This window comes from Scyliorhinus canicula, chromosome 1 (genome assembly GCF_902713615.1).
Source record: "Scyliorhinus canicula chromosome 1, sScyCan1.1, whole genome shotgun sequence".
Classification (NCBI taxonomy): domain Eukaryota; kingdom Metazoa; phylum Chordata; class Chondrichthyes; order Carcharhiniformes; family Scyliorhinidae; genus Scyliorhinus; species Scyliorhinus canicula.
The window spans coordinates 57,194,197-57,218,353 of NC_052146.1; the positions used below are offsets into that span (position 1 = coordinate 57,194,197).

Genomic DNA, 24,157 nt, shown 5'->3' on the forward strand with positions numbered 1-24,157 from the left:
TTAAAAATCTGTTATATTTCTTACTTTTTCCAGTTCTGATGAAAGGCCATTGGCTTGAAATGTAAATTTAGCTTCTATCTCCCAGATGCTATCTGACCTGGAATATTTTCTGTTTTTATTTCAGATTTCCCGCATCATGGCATTTTGCTTTTCAAGTAATCAACACACTTTACTGCGCAGAATAATGTTAAAAGGACAGGTAGGGTATTTTTCTGTGTGAACATTGCAAGGCTGATCAAAAATGTTTGTGGCTGAAACAAGATTTCTAGTGGCAACACTTTTCCATTTAGAAAATGAGTGTTAAAATGCTTATTAACATTTTAGAAACCTGTTAAATTTCACAAAATCTGCAACATTGGTTTCTAATGATTGGCAACAAAACAATGCAGAAGTACTGTTCCATGAACAAGTCTATTTAAGGCAGTTATAGATCTTGCTCTTAGCTAGTTTTTCAGATTTCCCTAATTTCCAGCCTCTCATTTTCCATGTGGATTTCTAATTGTGGAAGGTTCAGTTGTGCAAGCAGAGTAGAGATGGAGTTATATAGTATTAGCTTAATCCAGCCATAAATTCAATGCAGGATCCTGCTGATCTATTTGTACAATAAAATCAAACAACCATTTAATTAAGAATGTTAACCACATTGCTGATTTTATGTTCGATGTTATTTTGTTAGGAGTCTATTTAGAACTTAGTCAGCAGCTTTAAAAAAAAAATTTTTTTAAAATATTTTTATTCTCCTTTTTCACATTTTCTCCCAAATTCACACCCACCAACAATAAACAATAATCAGTAACAAATATGTCAATCCCCATATCAATAACAACGATCCCATCCTCTCACCAAACCCCAAACATTAGCCCGCATGTTCAAACAAACGAATGACAAAAAGAAATTAGGGATCACCCATAGTCGCCATTAACACACACAGCACCCCTCCCCCCAACCCTCCCACCCACACACCCCAACTAACGTTCGATGTTATCCAGTTCTTGAAAGTGCATAATGAATAATGCCCATGAATTGTAGAACCCTTCCATCCTTCCCCTCAGTTCAAACTTAACCTTCTCAAGAGTCAAGAATTCCAACAGGTGCCCCCACCACGCCAGGGCACAGGGTGGAGAGGTTGCTCTCCAACCTACCAGGATCCACCTTCGGGTGATCAATGAGGCGAAGGCTCATATTTGCCTCCGCACCAGTTTCCAAACCTGGCTGGTCCGACACCCCGAATATGGCCCGGGTCCAGTTTCACGTGCACCACTTTAGAAATTACCCTAAGAACTTCCTTCCAGTAATCCTCCAGTTTTGGACAGGACCAAAACATATGAACATGATTAGCGGGGCCCCCCCTGCAACGTTCACACACATCTTATACTCCTTCAAAAGAATCAGCTCATCCTCGCCCTCGTGAGATGTGCTCTGTATACCACCTTAAGCTGCATCAGCCCAACCTCGTGCACGAGGTGGAGGCATTCACTGTCCGGAGCACCTCACACCAGAACCCCTCCTCCATATTCCCTCCCAACTGTTCCTCCCACTCTGCTTTGATCCCTTCCAGTGGTGCCTTCTCCTCTTCTAAAATAGCTCCGTACACTGCTGACATTACCCCCTTCTCCAGTCCCCCTGTCGTCAGCACCTCTTCCAGGAATGTGGGGTCCGGCTCCACCAGGAAGCTCTGTATCTTCTTTCTGGCAAAATCTCGAACCTGCATGTATCTAAACATTTCTCCCTGCTCCAGCCCATACTTCGCTTCCAGCTCCTTCAATCCTGCAAACCGACCCCTAAGAAACAAATCTTTTAGTGTCTTGATCCCCTTCTCCTCCCAGTTGGCGAAATTGTCTCCAAATTCTCAATGAAGCTATTATTACCGGCTCCCCGGGTATTTCCCCCGGGGCTATCGGGAGCGGTGCTGTTGCTAGTGCTTTCAATCCGACCCCCTGCACAAACTCTCCTCCATTCTGACCCACTGGGTATTAACCCCTCTGACCCAGCTCCGCACCTTCTCCACATTCGCCGCCCAGTAGTAATACATCAGGTTCGGAAGACACAAACCCCCTGCCTGCCTTCCCCTCTGTAGCAGCACCTTTCTAACTCTGGCCACCTTCCCTCCCCATATGAACGAAATAATCTTTCCCTCAATCTCTCTGAAAAAAGCCTTTGGCAGGAAAATCGGCAGGCATTGAAAAATAAACAGAAATCGCGGCAACACGTTCATTTTAACCACCTGTACCCGACCCACCAGTGACAGAGGGAGACCATCCTATCTTGCCGAATCAGTTTTCACTCTCCCCACCAAATTAGGAATGTTGTACTTGCGGGGGCAACCTGCACCCCCAGGTACCTAAAGTGAGTCCCTGCCCTACGGAATGGCAGCCCCCCCACTCCTGTCCCCACCTTCGACTGAGACACCACAAAAACTCACTCTTGTCTACATTTAGTTTGTACCCCGAGAAAGACCCAAACACTCGAAGCAGCTCCAATATTCCCCCTATCGCCACACACAGTTCTGACACGTACACCAACAAGTCATCGGCATACAAGGACACCCTATGATCTATCTGCCCCCCCCCCTCCCCCGCACTATTCCTTTCCACACCCCCGAACTTCTTAATGCAATGGCCAACGGCTCGATCGCAAGTGCAAACAGCAGGGGGGGGACATAGGACATCTCTGCCCAGTCCCACGGTGAGAGAAATGTATCTCGAGCTGATGTGGTTTGTGCGGACACTCCTTATATAGTAGCTTTACCCAGTTCACAAATCTTGGTCCAATCCCAAACCGCTCCAGAATTGCCATCAAGAACCCCCATTCTACCCAGTCAAACGCCTTCTCAGTGTCCAATGCCCCAACCACCGCGGTTTCCTTCCCTTCTGCCGGTGCCGTAACGACGTTCGATACCCTTCTAACGTTTGAAGAGCTGTCTCCCTCCCACCTATATTCACCTATCACTTTCGGGAGGCACTCCTCCAGCCTACCCGCCAGTACCTTCGCCAATACGTTTGCGTCCACATTCAGAAGCGATATGGGCCTATATGACCCACAGTCCGTCAGATCCTTATCTTTTTTTAGCAACAGGGAAATCGATGCCTGCCCCAAGGTTTGTGGCAACATCCCGTTCCCTATTGCCTCTTCAAACATCCCCACCATCAGAAGTTCCACTTATCCTTGAATATTTTATAATATTCCACCGGCAACCTATCCGGTCCTGCCACCTTCCACGACTGCATCCTCCCAATCGCATCCTTTATCTCCTGCTCCACTATCGCTCCTGTATTAGCAATTTTGAAAAACCTTAGGGTAGACAAGTCCCCTGTGCCAGTTGGGATATATCCAAGGATTCTTTGGGAGGCAAGGGATGAGATTGCAGAGCCTTTGGCTTTGAACTTTGGGTCCTCACTGTCCACGGGGATAGTGCCAGAGGACTGGAGAGTGGCGAATGTTGTTCCTCTGTTCAAGAAAGGGAATAGGAATGACCCTGGTAATTATAGGCTGGTTAGTCTTACTTCGGTGGTCAGTAAGTTAATGGAAAAGGTCCTGAAGGACAGGATTTATGACTATTTGGAAAGATGCAGCTTAATCCGGGATAGTCAACACGGATTCGTGAAGTGTAAGTCTTGCCTCATAAATTTGACTGAATTCTTTGAGGAGGTAACTAAGTGTGTAGATGAAGGTAGAGCAGTTGATGTTGTATACATGGATTTTAGTAAGGCGTTTGATAAGGGTCCCCATGGTCAGCTTATGAAGAAAGTAAGGAGGTGTGGGATAGAGGGAAATTTGGCCAATTGGATAAGTAACTGGCTATCACATAGAAGACAGAGGGTGGTGGTGGATGGAAAATTTTCAGACTGGAGACCAGTTACCAGCGGTGTACCACAGGGATCAGTGCTGGGGTGTCCTCTGCTATTTGTGATTTTTTTCAATGACTTGGAGGAGGGGGCTGAAGGGTGGGTCAGTAAATTTGCTGATGACACCAAGATTGGTGGAGTAGTGGATGAGATGGAGGGCTGTTGTAGGCTGCAAAGAGACATTTAGGATGTAGAGCTGGGCCGAAAAATGGCAGATGGAGTTTAACCCTGACAAGTGCGAGGTGATTCATTTATGTAGAAAAAATTGGAATGCGGATTACAGGGTCAACGGCAGGGTTCTGAGGAATATGGAGGAACAGAGAGACCGTGGGGTTCATGTCCACAGATCTCTGAAGGCTGCCACTCAAGTGGATAGAGCCGTGAAGAAGGCCTATAGTATGTTAGCGTTTATTAACAGGGGGCTTGAGTTTAAGAGCCGCGGGGTTATGCTGCAACTATACATGACCCTGGTGAGACCACATTTGGAGTATTGTGTGCAGTTCTGGTCACCTCACGATAGGAAGGATGTGGAAGCATTGGAAAGGGTGCAAAGGAGATTTACCAGGATGCTGCCTGGTTTGCAGGATAGGTCTTATGAGGAAAGGTGAGGGAGCTAGGGATTTTCTCTTTGGAGCGGAAGAGGATGAGAGGCGACTTAATAGAGGTTTATAAGATGATGAGGGGGATAGATAAGAGTGGACGTTCAGAGACTATTTCCTCAGGAGATGTAGCTGTTACAAGGGGGCATAACTATAAAGGTTCAGGGTGGGAGATATAGGAGGAATGTCCGAGGTAGGTTCTTTACTCAGAGTGGTTAGGCTGTGGAATGGACTGCCTGCTGGGATAGTGGAGTCGGACACTTTAGGAACTTTCAAGCGGTTATTGGATAGGCACATGGAGCACACCAGAATGATAGAGAGTGGGATAGCTTGATCTTGGTTGCGGACAATGCTCAGCACAACATCGAGGGCCGAAGGGCCTGTTCTGTGCTGTACTGTTCTTTGTTAATGTAGCCCTGTCCCCCTCCCCTAACCTCAGGTACTCCAACCCATCTAGAAACTCCTGCATCTCACAGTCTAGTCAGCAGCTTTTATGAGTATTTTTTAACAATTAAAACTAATGTACAGCTCAGTACTTGTAACAGGTTATCAAAGATGCCCCAATTTTATTCCTGTTGTATACTATTGTCCAGTGCACATGCAGTTTCAAAACAGTGGGAACTGCTTGCTAAGGGATCAGGATATTTCCACTGTTTACATATCTAGGGATTGAGTTATTTTGTGAAGTTCCCATAATAAAAGGGTGACAATACTAAAAGTAATCTTGTTCATGTCATGAAGGTAAAGGTCATTTATATTTCACCATGCAACGATGCACAAACTTTCAAAGATTATAACCTAATCTTAATGAAGTTGTTGAATAAATTTAAAATACGTTCAGCAAATTAAAGTTTTACAAAAACCCCTTGGATGTCACCAACTTGCTAATTTCATCCCTAAAGAAGCACATGTACTTTTACATTTTCATATGCAGGTCCTAGGAATATCCATTTAAGCAGAAAAATATGAAATAATACTTACTCGATATCAGCCATCTTGATCAATAAATGAATACGAACCGAAGGTGGCAAGTCAACTGAAAAACAGGAATACTATTCATATAATCGCAAAGTGATATTTTTTTCGTTTTAAAAATCGTTGCAGAGGGATGAAACAAGAAAATAAATGGGCTGTTGGTAGCAAATTGCAATGACTGGTGTCATCTATCTCCTAATGGCCAATTTTATGTGCTCAGAAACAGGATCAAATCATAGAATCATACTAGTTTTCCAAACAAACTGCAATAGGTTGACAACTTTGCTTAGTTCACAAATTCTTACCAGAATTGTAGTTAAAACATCTCCATTGTTACTTTTATCACAGCTGGAATACATGCAGACTACGAACATTTATACATGGAACATTTTTCAATCAAATAGATGAGATGATTTTAATAATCTCCCAATTAATTATGTTTGATTTTTTTTCTCCTTGGGCTAAGGTAAAAACAACAGCATCAATTTACATTTGGGGCACAAGTCTCTATGTACTAGATGAGAAATCAAGAGACCTGGAATAATGATCAAAATACATGAGGTTAAAGCCCATCTTGGAAGCTGGAGAATTTAAAATCAGTGAGTTAAATAAATCTGAAATTTAAAAGCTAGTAACAGTAATGATATCCAAGTAACTACCAGATTGTTATAAAACCCATCTGGTTCCTTTAGTGAAGGAAATCTTCCATCTTTACCCATTCTTGTCCATATGTGACTCGAAATCTACAGCGATGTGGTTACATAGAAACATAGACATAGGAAAATAGGAGTAGGCCGTTTGGCCATTGTAGCCTGCTCCACCATGCATTAGGACCCTGGCTAATCATCCAAATCAATAGCCTCTTCTCGCCTTCTCCCCGTATCCATTGATCCCTTTTGCCCCAAGAGCTATATCTATCTTCTTCATGAAAACATACAATGCTTTGGCCTCAACTACTTCTGTGGTGGCAAATTCCGCAGGCTCACCACTCTCGAAATAAATAAATTTCTCCTCATCTCAGTCCAAAGTGGTCTACCCTGTATTCTGAGGCTGTGATCCCCGGTTCTGGGCTCCCCCACAAATCGGGAACATTCTTCCTGCACCTACCCTGTCTAGCCCGGTTAGAATTTTATAGATTTCTATATCATCCCTCATTCTTCTGAACTTCAGCGAATATAATCCTAACCGACTCAATCTCTCAATTGTCAGTCCCACTATCCCAGGAATCTGTCTGGTAAACCTTCGCTGTACTCCTTCGATAGCAAGAACATCCTTCCTCAGATAAAGTGACCAAAACTGCACACAATATTCCATCCGTACTCTCACCAAGACTCTGTATAATTGCAGAAAGACATCCCTACTCCTGTACTCAATTCCTCTCGCTATGACGGTCAACATACCATTTACCATCTTTACCGCTTGCTGCATCTGCATGTTTACCTTGTGACTGGTGCACAAGGACACCCAGGTATCGTTGCACATTCCCCTCTCTCAATTTATAGCCACTCAAATAATAATTTGCCTTCCTGTTTTTGCTACCAAAGTGGATAACCTCATTTTTATCCACACTATGCTGCTCCGCCATTGATTTGCCCACTCACTTCTCTCGTTGAAATCAAACTGAAGCATCTCTGCATCCTCCTCACAGCTAATCCTCCCACCCAGCTTTGTGTCATTTGAAAATCTGGAGATATTACATTTAGCTCTCATCTAAATCATTAACATGTATTTTGAATAGCTGGGGTCCCAGCACTGATTCCTGCAGTACCCCGCTAGTCAATGGGTGCCATTCGGAAAAATACCTGTTTATTCCTATTCTTTGTTTCCTGTCTGCCAAACAGTTTTCTAAGCATCTCAATAAATTACCTCCAATCCCATGTATTTTAATTTTACACACTAATCTCTTATATTGGTCTTTGTCAAAATCCTTCTTAAAGTCCAAATAAACTACATCCACTGGCACCCCGAAGCAAATCTACTAGTTACATCCTCGAAGAATTCCAGGAGACTTGTCAAGTATGATTTTCCTTTTGTAAATCCATGTTGACGCTATCTGATTCTGCCACTGTTTTCCAAGTGCCCTGCTATTAAATGTTTTATAACAAACTCTACTGGTCTAGAATTCCCTGTTTTCTCTCTACCTCCCTTTTTAAATAGTGGGGTTACATTAGCTACCCTCCAATCTGTAGGAACTGTTCCAGACTTTATAGATCTGCAGATGACCAGCAATGCATCCACTATTTCCAGGGCCACTTCCTTAACTACTCTGGGATGTAGATCATCAGGCCCAGGGGATTTGTCAGCCTTCAATCTCATCAATTTCACCAGCACCATTTCTCAATTAATACTGATTTCTTTCAGTTCCTCCCTCTCACTAAACCCTGATGTTCCCCAACATTTCTGATACGTTATTTGTATCTTCCCTTTTGAAGACAGAACCAAAATATGTATTTAGTTGGTCTGCCATTTCTTTGTTCCCCATTATAAATACCCCTGTTTCTGACTGTAAGGGGCCTAACATTTGTCTTCACCCACCTTTTTATCTTCACATACCTATAGAAACGTTTACAGTCAGTTTCTATGTTCCCCACAAGCTTACTCTCGTACTGTTTTCCCCTTCTTAATCAATCCCTTGGTCCTCCTTTGCTGTTTTTCCTTCTTAATCAATCCCTTGGTCCTCCTTTGCTGAATTCTAAACTGCTCCCAATTATCAGGTCTGTTGTTTTTTTCTGGCTAATGTGTATGCCTTTTCATTGATCGAATACTATCTTTAATTTCCCTTGCCAGCCATGGTTTGACCAACGTTCCCGCTTTACTTTTGTGCCAGACAGGAATAAACTGTTGCAGTTCACCCATGCACTCTTTGAATGTTTGTCATTGCCTATCCACCGTCATCCCTTTAAGTAACATTTCCCAATCCATAACAGCCAACTCACATTTTGTGCCATCATAGTTTCCTTTATTACAATTCTCTTGATCTTGATGAAGTTAACGCTTGGCTGCTCTGAAATGGCTGAGCAAGTTACCCTGTTTAAGGCAATTCTAGAATGTCAATAAATGACAGTCTCATCAGCTCATATCAATGAATGAATTTGAACTAAAAATTACATTTAATAGTGCGTTTAAAATGCAGAAAAAGCATTAGGGTACTTCACAAAGCTGGAAGAGAAATTAAAAGTGGTAGCCAAAGGCCTGGTCAAAGGTGAGGTTTAAGGAGGGCCTTAAGTAGATGGAGAGGCAGAGTAATGTCCAGGGTGAACATTCTAGAGTGGGAGACAGGCAGCTGTCAGCATAGCCACCGATTTGGGAAGGACAGATAGCAGGTGGAGATGGGTGCAGATGGGAGATCATGATGCCTGAGATTCACATGTGGAATAAGACCAACCTTTAGGATTTGGAAATGGTACATTTTTCTATCGTAACCGCAAGATTTAAGCTGAAATTTCTATTTGATGCAAAACACAAAATTGAAAAAGCCTAATGTACGAAACATGGAGAACGGAGCAGGAGAGGTCAAGCTACCATAAAAACTTCAGTTTCAATACTGAATCCAATTGTGGACTTTCTGATGCATACAAGTTAATTTGTTGTACACAAGTAAAACAGTATATTCCTGAAACAAACTGGCAGCAGCAGTAACCTGACACGGGGCAACAGACCAAGGTTGATGCAAATCAAAATCTACTAAAGGCAAATCTTACTGTTTATTTACATGAAGCACACTTTAATAACTTATTAGATCATACACTCAAAATCCACCAAGTGGTTCCTCCAACAAGAGAACATCTTGTTGTTATGGAAACACCAACGGTCTCCAAGGAAACAAGAGCAAGAAAACATCCAGCATCACCTAGCAGATGGTGTCATCAAGACCTGGTCTCTGCTGAGTATTTGAATGCACACAGCTGTAACAAAGCTATCAACTACACTGTTTGCTGAATGCACCCTTGAGATTTCCCAAAACATCTCCTGACTAATATATAGCAACATGCAACACCCAGTTTACATGGCATAAAAGTCAGACTGAAACAATTCTTCCCAAATTCTCAATAAAAATAGAACTAATAGTACTTTACACAAACAAAATTCTGTTTACAGACCAAATTTGGAGAATCAAATTAGCTTCAAAAAGTGCCTTAAACATTGATTTTGGCATAATTTAAGCAGTGTTCAGCATCTTACTGGGGTACTTGCATTTATTTTATCGAGTTGTGGATTAAAAATATTCTAATTACTAAAAGTTGGATCTAATTTTTGGACGTTAACCATACCCTTCAGGATGCTCTATGTTCGGCTATCAGGTTCTTCCCTTATTGAGGATGCTCACAAAAAAAGGCATGTTGTATTTATTTCAAAAGCAGCGGTGTGTGAGTGGAACAAAGTCCAAATTGAGATTGGTTGCCCAAAACAAAAAAGGCCCAAATCTTCCAATCCCAATAGCGGTGACAGCAGAGATGTTTGCTGCTACGACATCATAAGTTATGGGGAGCCAATTTTTACCGGAACCCCAAACTTCAGTTGGTCAAAAATAGTTCTGTTGAAATCCTTGTCTCCAAACACTGCAGTGTTGAGAGGCCGCTTGAGTAGCGACTGATCTGGGGCGGGGCTGCTGAGAAGAGTTGACCATGACAGGGTGGCGGCACATAGAATTAAAAACAATTAATTGGTACATTTGAAAACAATGAAGCAATTGGACTGAAGACAACCCTCAAGGGGCAAGGTCTGGCCTATTTGTAATCTTTAATCACCTCCTCAAATAGTCTCAGAAGCCACTGAGCTGTGCCAGGAATGAATAAAATACCAGCCATGCCAACAATACCATAATCTAAGCATGAAATTAAAAGACACCAGGAAGAATCCCTGCACCAATCGGAATAGTGTCATAGGATATTTTAATGTTGTTTACACCTGAAAAGACAGCACGGCCTCAGTTTAACATCTTATCCACAAGATGAGATGCACGTCCAAAGTGCTGCACGGGACAGCACGGTGGCACAGTGGTTAGCACTGCTGCCTCACGGCGCCAAGGACCCAGGTTCGATCGCGGCCCCGGGTCACTTCCCGTGTGGAGTTTGCACATTCTCCCTGTGTCTGTGTGGGTCTCACCCCCACAATCCAAAGATGTGTTGGGTAGGTGGATTGGCCATGCTAAATTGCCCCTTTAGTGGGAAAAAAATGTTTTTTAAAAAATGGGAAAAAACAAAGTGCTGGACTGAATTGACATCCAATATTATGTCATTGATTCTTGCAGTGTGACCTATACCTCAAGTTGTGAGAGTGCTACCTGCTGAGCCAAGATAGCATTATTAAACATACCACTCTCTAACATCACAGTCCTTTGACTGCAAGTAATCACATTTTCCCAGGAACTTGCTTAATAGAGAAAAATTGTTTATTCAATACTCTCGGAGAGATACATCATAACTTCTCTTGAATTCAGCAAAAAAAAATTAACTTTTCAATTAAAGCTAGTAAAACATTTGTCTCCTCTTTGCACAATTGTGAGAGAGTAAAATAGAACAGAAACGACAACTCAAAATGTATCATTGCCCTCATCGGGACTTCATTCTGACGTTTTCTCAGTTGGTGTAGGAAATTATACTAATCCCCAGTTTAATAAAATATAACCAGAATGAAAGACATTCGAATATAAAATTAGAATGAGTGTTTAGGAAATGTTCTCCAATCTGCAAAAATACAGATATATCTTTCGTAAAGGCAATGCAATGGGCAAATTCTTGACAGCGGCATTGTACTTAATAATAGTTCAATTTTGTTAAATCGAGACCTCTTACCTCTGTGCACAAAAGTATGAATTTCAGTCAAAATGTCATGCAGGGCTAAACCTTTTAAGGTCTTTAATTCCATGATATCTGAAGATAAAGTTAAGGGATTTTAAAAACAGCATCTTTACGTCAACTAAATATCCTACCAACTCATTTATTAAAATAAACCGTAGCACAATAACCTGGGAAACTTCGGCTTGCAGTATAAACTCATTGTACAACATATTATTATGCCATCATACATACTGAAACTTTCTAATCAATTCTCTCAACTGCTCAAAGTTTTGCATGTATATGTTTTGGAAAGGCACTGTACAGTGCAACTTGTATATATCTTTAACTTAAATAAAACATGCATGTCACTTCTCGGAGGCATTAGAAAACAAAATATAACAGTCACAAATGGAGATGTTAGGGCAGATGACCAAAAGCTTAGTCAAAGAGGTAGGCTTTAAAAAGAAAAGTAATGTAGAGAGCAGAGGAGGTGTAGGCAAGGAATTCTAGAATTTCGGCCTAGGAAGCTGAAAGAACAGCCACCAAAGGTTGGAGCAATTAAAATCTGGGATGCTCTACAGGCCAGAGTTCGAGTGCAGATATCTCAGGGGATTGCAGAGCTGGAAGAGATTTCACGGATAGCTGGAGTCTGGGTCATGGAATGATTTGAAAACTAGAATGAGAATTTTGTAATTGGCTCTTGGAGCCAAACAACACTACAAGGTAGATTAATGAGCATAGGTTAATAGCATGTACAGAGGTGCAAGTTAGGATGCGGGTAGTAGTTTTTGATTTCTGCAAGTTTACAAACAATAGAATGTAGGAGGCCAGCCAGGAGTCCGTTAGAAGTAACAAAGGCTAGAAGTAACAAAGGCATGGATGAAGGTTTCAGAATAGTACGGAATGGCAGTGCATTAGGGACGTTACGGTCCAATTCAGCTCCTCTTTTTTTTTCTTTTTTTTTTAAATTTAGATTACCCAATTATTTTTTCCAATTAAGGGGCAATTTAGCGTGGCCAATCCACCTAATGTGCACATTTTTGGGTTGTGGGGGCGAAACCCACGCAGACACGGGGAGAATGTGCAAACTCCACACGGACAGTGACCCAGAGCCGGGATCGAACCTGGGACCTCAGCGCCGTGAGGCGGTTGTGCTAACCACTAGGCCACCGTGCTGCCCTATTCAGCTCCTCTTTTAATATTCTTACATTCTAATGAGGTGGTGGTGGGGAAGTAGAAATGGATGCTATTAGCTTATATGTGAAAACTAGTGTGTTTTCGGATGATGCCACAAAGTGCAGCATGTAAATAAGAAACTGGAGGAGTTAAGGATAATTCGTCGAGGGATACTGAGGTAATAGTGCAGGAATGGGAAAAGAAGCCATTGGGGTGATTCTTGGGCCACAATTATACAGATACGACCTAGGCCTGTGTCCGCCCATTAAACTGGACAACAGTGGAGAGGCATTAGAGGTGGATAGTGCGGTCAGCTGTGTGTCAAAAGTTTCAGACAGCATGAGGAAGAAAAGTTAACCTTTGCCACAGTGACATAGTTAAGAGCAGTTTTGGTACTGCGGCAGGCCAAAGATCTAATGGAGAAATTCAAACAGTGTTCCAAGAAAGCTGGGGATAAATTTGGGAGGTGACAACACATGTTCAAGGATTTTGGAGAGAAATGGGGAGGGGGTTGGGTTGGCATTTTGAAAGGGCTGATGACAGCTGATTTGAAGGAGAGCACAACAGAACTTGAAGAGAGAGATCCATTAAAACAATGTCAGCTAGCATCAGAGCCAGGAAGGGAAACTGGGTGATCAGTGGTTTCGTGGGAATAGAGCCAAGGGTTCTCATGGACAAAGGAGCTCAGAGAAGGCATGAGATAAGACAGGAAAGAAACTGGCGGAGGAAATAATTTTAATGATAAGTTTGGTACAGTGCACTGGGCAGAGGCAGTTGACTAGATGGTTTCAATCTTGGTGACAGAATGCAGTGAGGAATAATTCCATTCATCGCTAGCTTGAATTTTGCATCAATGACTGTGCTTTTGCTGGGAACAAGGTATAATTAACACTAAAGACAATTTTGTTGCTTTTAAAATGTATGTTTAATTTTTCTTTCTTTGGAGTAGAATTAATAAACAAATGGCAATCAGGACATCAAACAATGAATCTCAGGTTCCTCCATAATCTCCATCAATGCTGTTTACAGTCCAAGCTGCGAGTTCAGTGACGGTCAAAAAGCTTACATTTTCCTTCTGCATGGCTTTTCACCTATATTAATAAGCCACAGGTCCTCGCCACCTTTATTTATTTATTTATTTATTATAAATTTAGATTACCCAATTATTTTTTCCAATTAAGGGGCAATTTAGCGTGGCCAATCCACCTACTCTGCACATTTTTGGGTTGTGGGGGTGAAACCCACACAGACACGGGGAGAATACGCAAACTCCACACGGACAGTGACCCAGAGCCGGGATCGAACCTGGGACCTCAGTGCCGTGAGGCGGTTGTGCTAACCACTAGGCCACCTTTATTTTAAATATTGTTTAAATATGCAGCAACCACAGCAGAATGATTCATGATTAATTAAAGTCAAGATATATTGGTGACCCTGGCACATTGAGCAGTATGTGCTATTTTTTTGCTCAACACAAAAGGATGTTGAGGTAACCAAAAGGATACAGCACAGATTAATTGGGTTGCTATCTGCTACGAGGAAGTACGAGGTAAAGATGAAAAAATTGGGGCTGTTTTCATTAGGAGAGAAGACAAAAGATTGATTTGATGAAAGCGGTTTAAATATAAGGCCTGAATTTTGAGTTCAGGCGCGCCGGGTCATGTGAAACCCGCTCCCGCCCAAGGTCACATTGGTAACACAATATCATGCTATCCAGCGTGAAATGTGCTCGGTGATAGGCTGAGCACTGCCGGGGAGGGTGGGAGGAGGCCAGGTTCCGAGTAAAAGGAGCATGTGGGCTGGCATTTACAATGTGCTCCCTCCGGGCGACAGCTGCTGCACAGCTGCCTGAGGGAAGCTGCTGACCTGTAAAAACGAGGCTCTGGGCAGCGCAATCATACACAGACCTCAGTTCCCAGTTACATTTGTTAATTTTGAGCCCCGACTTTCATCTCCCTGGACCTGGATCGAGGTTACAGCTTAAATATAAAAGCCATCATGCCAATCGGCTCCCCATCCAACTGTAAAGGCAGACAGGCAGCGTAAAATTCCAGTCAACTACTGTTTAATTCATTTAAATTGGCCTTTTGGTTGTTGGCGGGCATGTTTCAGACTCCCACACGCGTGCGCTGTCACAAATATCGCACGAGGCTGTGATGACAGCAGGATCTGCACCCAACATCTTCTCACACGATCTTACACGCTTTCAGATAGGTCTGTTAAGCATTCTAGCCATAGAAGGAATGAGAAAGGGCGATTGAAACAGTTTGTTTTTGTGACTAGGAGTCTAGGAATGAGAGGAAAGCGATACAAAATTAAATGTAAGACTTAGGAAAGAGAGCAGAAAAAAAAAATCTTTATTTTTGTTCACAAGGATGGAACCTCACCAGCCTGACGGAGGAAGTTAAAAAGGACCTGCAAAGATGGAACACACTCCCGCTCTCCCTCGCGGGGAGAGTTCAGACGATCAAAATGAACGTACTGCCCAGGTTCCTCTTCCTGTTTAGATCCATTCCGATCTACATCCCCAAGGCCTTTTTCAAAGCGCTGGACAAACTCATCATGGCGTTCGTATGGGGGGGTAAAAATGCCAGGATCCCAAAGAAGGTCTTACAAAAAACAAAAACCAGGGGAGGGTTAGCCCTCCCGAATCTACAATTCTACCACTGGGCAGCAACAGCCGAGCGAGTAAGGGGATGGATCCAGGAGCCAGAAGCTGAGTGGGTGCGTGCGGAGGAGGCCTCCTGCATGGGAACCTCCCTCCGGGCCCTCGCCACGGCAGCACTCCCATCCCCACCCAAAAAACACTCCAGCAGCCCAGTGGTGACAGCCACCCTCCAATCCTGGAACCAACTGCGGCAGCAACTTGGCCTGACCAAAATGTCGAACAGGGCTCCCATCTGCAACAACCATAGGTTCAAACCAGCACTGACCGACGCCACCTTCAAAAGGTGGAGGCAGGACGGGGGAACATTGACAGTCAGGGACCTATACACGGACGACAGGATCGCAACACTGGACGAACTGACAGAGAAATTTCAGCTAGCTGGGGGGAACGAGCTACGGTACCTGCAGCTCAAAAACTTCCTACGAAAGGAGACAAGGACGTACCCACAACCGCCACGACAGACACTACTGGAAGACCTACTGGACGCAAGTATCCTAGAGAAAGGGAACTGTAGTGACATGTATGACCGACTGGTAGATAGGGACGACACCGTACTGGACGCAACAAGGAGGAAATGGGAGGACGACCTGGGGATGGAGATAGGGTGGGGACTCTGGAGCGAAGCACTGCATAGGGTCAACTCCACCTCCACGTGCGCAAGGCTCAGCCTGACGCAACTAAAAGTGGTACATAGAGCCCACCTAACAAGAACCCGTATGAGTAGGTTCTTCCCAGAGGTGGAAGACAGATGTGAGCGGTGCCAAAGAGGCCCGGCCAACCACGCCCACATGTTCTGGTCTTGCCCCAGACTTGTGGAGTACTGGACAGCCTTCTTCGAGGCTATGTCCAAAGTGGTGGGGGTGAGGGTGGAGCCATGCCCGATAGTGGCGGTCTTCGGGGTTTCAGACCAGCCAGATCTATTCCTGGGGAGGAGGGCAGACGCCCTTGCCTTTGCCTCCCTGATCGCCCGCCGTAGAATCCTGTTTGGCTGGCGGTCAGCAGCACCGCCCAGAGCTGCGGACTGGCTGTCCGACCTCTCGGAATCTCTCCAAATGGAGAAAATCAAATTTGCCATCCGAGGGTCGGACGACGGCTTCCACAGAACGTGGGAGCCATTCATGCAACTGTTCCGGGACCTATTTGTGGCCAATGTACAAGAGGAAGAATAGTCGGGGGAAGGTAGCGGGAGGGGGGGGGGGGGGGGCTACAGGTTCGTTACGGGGGTTCGATGGCTAGCTAAGGCCCAAAACCAAGCTAAATAAACATGTTGAGGGGGGGGGCGCAGTTACTACTACGAAGATGCTTACCTGTAAATATGTATGTTAATTTTTGCGTGTTTGTTTTTGTTTGTTTTTTTTTTGTTTCTCTCTCCTAACAATTTGTAATTTGTTCAATATAAAATACGAAAACTGAATAAAAACATTTATAAAAAAAAAATTTTTGTTCACAAGGTAATCAGGCTGTGGAACGCACAAATAGAGTTAGTGATTCAAATGGAGATCATGGCAACATTAAAGAATAGGTTAGGTATGTAGCTGAAGGAAAGAAGGGGCTGCAAGAATCAGACAGACTTTCTGGAGTATGCTTATTTGGAGGATAAAGATCAAGCTGAATTCTGTTTTAATTTCTATGTAATTCATGAGTCAGATCTAAACAGAAACAATGTATAAATATCATGGGCAAAATTCTACGACCCCCCGCAGGGTCAGAGAATCGCCCGGAGCTGGCAAAAATCCCACCCCCGCCGTGGCAGAAATTCTCCGCCACCCGGGAATTGGCGGGGGCAGGAATCACGCCCCGCCAATCGGCGTCCCCCCCCCCCCCCGTGGCTATTCTCCGGCCCGCGATGGGCCGAAGTCCCGACGCTGAGATACCTCTCCCGCCGCCATGGTTTCAGCCACCTCTGGTGGTTGGCGGGATTGGCGGCGAAAGCGGGCCCCCGGGGTCCTTGGGGGGGGGGGGGGGGGGGGGGAGGCGGCGCGGGCGATCGGACCCCGGGGGGTGCCTCCACGGTGGCCAGGCCCGCGATCGGGGCCCACCGATCGGCGGGCGGGCCAGTGCCGTGGAGGCACTCTTTTTCTTCTGCCGCCGCCACGGCCTCCACCATGGCGGAGGCGGAAGGGAATCCCCCAGCGCGCATGCGCCGGTGGTGACATTAGCCCCAGGCGTCAAAGGCAGCTGGCGCCGGTTTTGGCGCCAGTCGGTGTGGCGCCAACCACTCTGCCGCGGGCCTAGCCCCCAAAGGTTCGGAGAATTCCGCACCTTTGGGGAGGCCCGACGCCGGAGTGGTTGGCGCCACTCCGCTACGCCGGGACCCCCCGCCCCGCCGGGTAGGGGAGAATTCTGGCCAATATCAGTAAAAACATCAATATTGCATGCAATCTCTTCTAGTTTGAATTCCAAAGGATACTTCGGTATGCAGTGGTGAAGTCTTTGTTTAACATCCAGTCAAGGATGTTTGCGATGTCTGATTTTAGTGGATGACCTGTACAAGTGTACACCGTATCCTCGCTCACTTTATCATATGCCATATTTGTGCTCTGTTTGATTCAATACACAATTTGATTAGTGTCAAACGAGGGAATGCCAGCACTTATAACGCGTGTACAATGCAAACAAATAACTGACCTGCAAAATATTCAAAGATCGACGCATGTCACCATTGGAAAGTGTCACAATGGCTTTCAGTCCATCTGTAGTTATGTTGACACTGTAATGATATATATTATTTCAGTTAGGTTGTCTTGAAAATTTCTGGGAGGAGTTCATTATGGCCAAAATGTACAATATAGGTTAACAGTGATATAACTACTCGCATGGGGGCAAGACATGTCTTCTAGGATATGCTTGCTTGAAAAAAGTTAATTTTTACATTCCGAGTTTCTTGAGATATAAACGGCATTCATATATTCTGCTGTAATCAAGTAGTCCTATTTAGTAACCTTGTAACATTGGACTCAGCTTGACTAAAAGGGTACAAAGATATGCTAAAGTACTAACAAAAGTATATTGCAAATCAATTATGGAAATCTGACATTTAAAAAAATGCTGAAAACATTCAACAGGTCAGGTAATATCTGTGGAGAAAGAAGCAGATTTAACATTTTGGGTGAAATCAGAACTGGTGCTAGAAAAAAAGGTTACATTCTTTGAGCAAATAGCCCTCAGTAGGACCACGAGCAAAGTGAGGAAAGGCTTGAACGCGTTGGGCCTATACTCACTGGAGTTAAGAATAATGAGAGGTGATCTCAAACATAAAAGATTCTGAGGGGGCTTGACAGGGTAAATGCCAAGAGGATTTTTCCTTCACAGGAGAATCTAGAACTAGGGAACACATTTCCAACCATTTAAGATGGAGATAGGAGGATTTTTTTTCTCAGAGAGAAGGTACACAGAAATCCTTCTCTCAGGGAGTTGTTAATCTTTGAAATTCACTAACCCAGAGCAGGGGAGAATGGGGGTCATTGATCATATTCAAGACAGAGTTAGTCAGATTTTTGATCTACAGGCAGGAAAGTGGAGCTAAGGCCACAATCAAATGAGCTGTGATCTTATCGAATAATAGAGCAGGCTTGAGGGGCCAAATGGCCACTCCTGCTCCCATTTATTATGTTCTTATGATTCAGGGTTTACCCAGAGTACATTCCTGGACAATCCCAACAATATGGGAACATCAGGATAAATATAAAATATACAGAGGTGAAGTGAAAAAATAAATAAGAGGGACAAAATGGCAGTACAAGAATGGACTGGCAGCTAAGATAAAAGGAAATCCAAAAGGCCATCTACAGGCATGTTCATACTAAAAGGGCTCTCAGATGAGCGATTGGGCCAATAAGGGACCAAAATCGGAGATTTATTGTTGGAGGCAGCAGGCTTGGCTGAGGTACTAAAATTAGTATTTTGCATCAGTATTTGTCAAGGGAGAAGTGCTTGCCAAAGCTGCAGCAAATAAAGAGGATGTCAGTATACTAGGCGAGATTTTAAAAAGACAGATAATGAGAGAGTATTAAAAAGGCCCGAAGTACTTAAATAGATAAGTCATCTGGATAGTATTAGTTTGGATTGGATTTGTTTATTGTTACGTGTATGGAGGGACAGTGAAAAGTATTTTTCTGCATGCAGCTCAAACAGATCATTTAGTACATGAAAAGAAAAGAAAATACATAATAGGGCAAGACAAGGTACACAAGGTAGTATGCATCGTAGGTTACGGAGGAAGGTCAGGTAGAAAATTTCAAGAGGGGCTGGTCATATTCTTCCAATGGTCCTTAAATACAAGATGGTGCCAAAGGATTGTGAATTTTACACGCTTGCTCAAAAAAAAGATAAATCTAGTGATTATGGGATAGTCTCAGCGGTGGTGAAGCTTTTAGAAACAATAATTGAGGAGAAAATTAACTATTTGAAGAAGCATAGACTAAAAGAGCCACCATTGATTTGTTAATGGCAAATTGTGTTTGGATAATTTGAGTTTTTTGGTGAGGTACTAGAGGGTGGATAAGGGTGGTCTAGTTAATGAAAATCGCTTATTGTCACAAGTAGGCTTCAAATTAAGTTAGTGTGAAAAGCCCCTAGTCGCTACATTCCAGCGTCTGTTCGGGGAGGCTGGTACGGGAATTGAACCATGTTGCTCGCCTGCCATGGTCTGCTTTCAAAGCCAGCGATTTAGCCCTGTGCTAAACTAGCCTGATGTTGTGTATGTGGACTTTCAAAAGTTACCACAAATTATGTTCATCAGAAAATTTGAAGCTCAACGGAAAAAATAAGCAGCAGCAGCGCATATTGTACAAATTGTCATGGGGACCATTGTGGTACATAGCTGCTTTTTAGGTTGAAGGGAGTACATAGTTGCATTCCCCCAGGATTGCTGATTTTGAAAAAACGTATACATTTCTAACTTGGACTTGGGGCTACAGGGCTCATTTTTGAAATTTTACATGAAATTTGGAAATGTAGTATACAGTGAAAATAGTAAAAGATTTGAAGAGGACATAGGCGTGGCTGGTGGAATGGGAGGACACATGGCAGAAAAGTGTGCGGTGATATATTGTGGTAGGAAAAATGAGGAGAGACAATAGAAATTAATTTTAAAAGGGTGTGCAAGAACAGAGTGGCATAGGTTTTTGTTCAGGTTAACAAAAGCAGTTGATAAAGCATATGGGATTCTGGGCCTTGTAAATAGAGGAAGCTATGTGAAACCTTAAAAAAATTAATAGCACCAGACGGAGCAGTGGGCAGGATTCTCTGTTCCCGACGCCGATATCATAATCGGCGATCAGGCGGAGAATGAACTTTCACGCCCAAATCGGGGCCGGCGCCGGTTTGACTCCGGTCAGCCGTGCTCCGGCCCCTCGGAAATGGCGTAATCGCGTCGCGCACCATTGCAACGGCATTGGCGCGTCATCAGCAGGCCCTCCCGTGATGCTCCGTCCCCAATGGGCTGAGTTCCTGACCGTGCGGTCCCAGTGGTCGGGAACCTGGTGTGGTGGCTGTGGACTACGTCCAGCACCGCCGCACCCGGGCGGGATCCATGCCGTTGGCCAGGGGGGCTTCCGTAAAGGCTGATGGGACAGGTGAGGGGTGCAAAGGGGGTGTCCTGCGGGGTCGCGGATGGCGGGTTGGGTCCGTGTAAGGCCGGCTCCATATTGTAGGGCGCAACTGCTGCAGGCTTTGCTGTGTGCATGCACAGCGAAGGACCCAGTCATTCTCTGTCCGTTTTCGGCGCGGGAGCCGGGAGTTTCACCAGACGCCGCTGCTAGCCCCTCACCAGTCTGCGAATAGGGGTTCGCCGCCGATTTCCGGGTCGTAAAACGACCGCGAATTCTCCTTTTGAGTGGGCACCAAGCCGCTGAAATGGAGAATCCAGCCCAGTGTCCAAATCTGGACACCACACATTAGATAGGATACGAAGGATGTAATGGTTCCAGGAATGAGGCATTACAGTTGCGTGCATAGACTGGGTTGCTCTCCTTAGAGCAGAGTAGGTTGAGAGGAGATAAGGGTGTTTAAAGTCATGAAGGGCAGGCAGCATGGTGGCGCAGTAGTAGGGGGCTGGTTTAGCACAGGGCTAAATCGCTGGCTTTGAAAGCAGTGCAAGACAGGCCAGCAGCACGGTTCAATTCCTGTACCAGCCTCCCCGAACAGGTGCCGGAATGTGGTGACTAGGGGCTTTTCACAGTGACTTCATTTGAAGCCTACTTGTGACAATAAGCGATTTTCATTTAATTTCAGTAGTTAGTATTGCTGCCTCACGGCGCCGATGTCCCAGGTTCGATCCCAGCTCTGGGTCACTGTTTGTGTGGAGTTTGCACATTCTCCCAGTGTTTGCGTGGGTTTCACCTCTGCAACCCAAAGACGTGCAGGGTAGATGGATTGGCCACTCCAAATAGACCCATAATTGGAAAAAATGAATTGGGTACTCTAAATTTATAGGAAAAAAAATCATGAAGGGCATGGAGAGAGTAAATAAAGAAAACTGATTCCAGTGGCAGTAGGGTCGAAAAACAGTGGCCATAGATTTAAGACGACTGATAAAAAGAACCAGAAGTGGCATGAGGAAAACCTTTCTTCATGCAGTGAGGGGTTATGATTCCAAATGCACTCCTTGAGGGGCTGGTGAATGAAGATTCAATTCTAACCTTGGAAAAAGGAGTAAAACTCGAGAGAAAGAAATTGCAGGACTATGTGTGACTAACTAACGAGCTGGCACAGGTTCAATTTGCCAAGTGGACTCCTTCTGTGCCATACTATTTTATGATTCTATGTATATGTTGGAAGAGAATGGTAATTAGAAACAATATTTCTTTATTAGACAGATAAAGGACTAAAAAATGAATAATTAAGGGCCTATAACTTGGCATGTTCCGATTCAATCGAATCACATCTTGAATGGTGATTTGTGTGGTTGAATTGGTTATCTACATAGAATTGGTCAGCTACATAGGTTTGCATCACTCAAAGTTAACAAGTCATATGGCCTGGGCGGGATGCATCATAGGTTGCCGATGGTGACAATCTTTCAATTTCCTTAGATACTGGGCAGGTGCCAGAGGGCCGAGTGATTGCAAGTGTTACACCCTTGTCCAAAAAGAAGTGGCCAGAAGGAAGGGGAATAATCCTTTAACTACAAGCCAGTAAAGGAGAAGATAAATTATCACAATCCAGTAGTTTCATACTTGTCTCTCAACTCAGATAACAGTGGATGGCACTTAAACCCGTTTGTTAACAAATTTCTTAATAAAGTTTCTTAAATCAGTCAGGACAGATGTTGGTGAACTATAAATGAACAAAAAAAAAAGGACAGTCCTGTCAAATCATAACTTCTATGGAGTAGGGTTAGAGCTGTTACAACAAGTGTCATGGAATCCTATAATCCAAAAACCACATCTGTATACCTGAATGATAAATCTTTTGAGTATGTGGCAGATTTAAGTGTTGATATGCAATTTTATTTCAAATTTGATCACGGTATTAACTTTTTAAAAATAAATTTAGTGTACCCAATTATTTTTTTCCAATTAAGGGGCAATTTAGCAAGGTCAATCCACCGAACCTGCGCATCTTTGGGTTGAGAGGGTGAAACTCACGCAGGCATGGGGAGACTGTGCAAACTCCACACTGACAGTGAACCGGGCCGGGATCGAATACAGGTCTTCACTGTAGGCAGCAGTGCTAACCACTACACCACCGTGCCGCCTGATTATAGTATTAATAAAGTGTATGTTATTACAAATCATTATTGATATCACAAGAATAATTTTATTCTCTGAAGGTAAATGACAACGGGGTTTGTTAATATTTAAAATAATGTGTGGTCAGGATTTAATGATGGTCAGGATTTAATGAAGATAGAGTCCCTTCAAATTCAAATTTTCCTCAAAACATGGAAGTTTGATTACAGAATTTAAAAAATTAATTTCCTTTGATTGATCACAAATTCATGACTGAGGATCACTCTATTCATGCAACATGTACACAAGAATGAATACTTGATTAGTTAGTGGGAAGAAGGAATGGGATAATACTTCTGCAATTTAACTTGAATACAATGATTTTAATTGAGTCAGGAAAGCCTACTCCTCAAGTCCAGTGAACTCGATTTTGATTCCCACAACTGTTTAAATCTTGGGTCATAAACATGCTGATTCAGGAACACATTAAGTGGAGGCTGAGGCACCTCCCCACAGGAAAGGGAAATCAGAAAGAAAATCACTGCAATTACATGATTACTGGCGATGCATTTCAGACTACCACTGTTGAAAAATTCAGAGCAGGTGCACATGCCTTCTCAGCAAATAATGTGATTGCAGCGACACCTAATTGAGGAACAGCACATAGATAGTGATTAATTCTCTTTTAAATAAAACAGTTTGCAATAAATAGCATGAACAGACATCAGCTGGATGGCATTTTAGTTCAGCACCCACTTCATCTACTCCCACCTTAAAAATGAGAAGTGAGGCTAGATTTCCACATAGCTAAATTACAGAAGACATCTTAAAAAGTTAGAAAAAAATTAAGTAAACAGGAATGGTGGGAACATTTTTATTAATAGCACAGGAGTGTGTCGAAAACATGTGCAGCTTACAAACTATATAAACTGGGAGTATGGAGTATACAACCGGAAATTGTAAAAATGCTACTTTGCATAAGATTAGAGTCTACTTGGGTTACAACTGAAAGCAATTTGATGAAGAGCAAGTGTGGGGGGGGGGGAAAAGGACAAAAAAAACCCAACAGATTCTTAAAATTATCTCTGCTAAAATGTCTTTTGCACAGCTCTGCTCGGTAAGATTTCAATACAGGATAACTGAAGGCAGAAAATGATGGAAACTACTTTAAAAAGTACATTGGACAGTATAATTTTGGCCTTAATTTTCTACAGTCATTATGTGGAGTAATAGGATTAAGAGACTCACTTTTCTTCCTTGATGACAAATTCCAATCTTGGAATCATCTGCTCCGGTGACAGTGGACCAAAGCGGAACCTGGTACATCGAGACTGTAAAGCAGGGATGATCTTTGACAGGTAGTTGCAGATCAGGCAAAATCTGGTGTTTTCTGTAAATTTTTCAATAACTGCACGACAACAATGAATTGTTAATGAGTTTA

At 43.6% G+C, this 24,157-nt stretch overlaps 1 protein-coding gene and 1 long non-coding RNA gene across 4 annotated transcripts in view; one reads left to right on the plus strand and one right to left on the minus strand.

Annotated features, from left to right (window-relative positions):
• rfc5 (replication factor C (activator 1) 5) overlaps positions 1-24,157 on the minus strand; it is a 72,462-nt gene that overhangs the window by 8,414 nt on the left and 39,891 nt on the right. For all 3 annotated transcript variants that reach the window (XM_038791099.1, XM_038791107.1, XM_038791117.1), the window contains 5 exons: positions 23,965-24,124; positions 17,672-17,753; positions 17,454-17,583; positions 11,215-11,292; positions 5,426-5,480 (listed from right to left, as the gene is read on the minus strand). In XM_038791099.1, the coding sequence (XP_038647027.1) occupies positions 5,426-5,480; positions 11,215-11,292; positions 17,454-17,583; positions 17,672-17,753; positions 23,965-24,124 (505 nt within the window). The remainder of the gene's footprint in view (positions 1-5,425; positions 5,481-11,214; positions 11,293-17,453; positions 17,584-17,671; positions 17,754-23,964; positions 24,125-24,157) is intronic.
• LOC119962889 lies at positions 75-5,588 on the plus strand. Its single transcript, XR_005459987.1, has 2 exons — positions 75-199; positions 5,379-5,588. It is a non-coding gene; the product is annotated as an uncharacterized LOC119962889 (long non-coding RNA).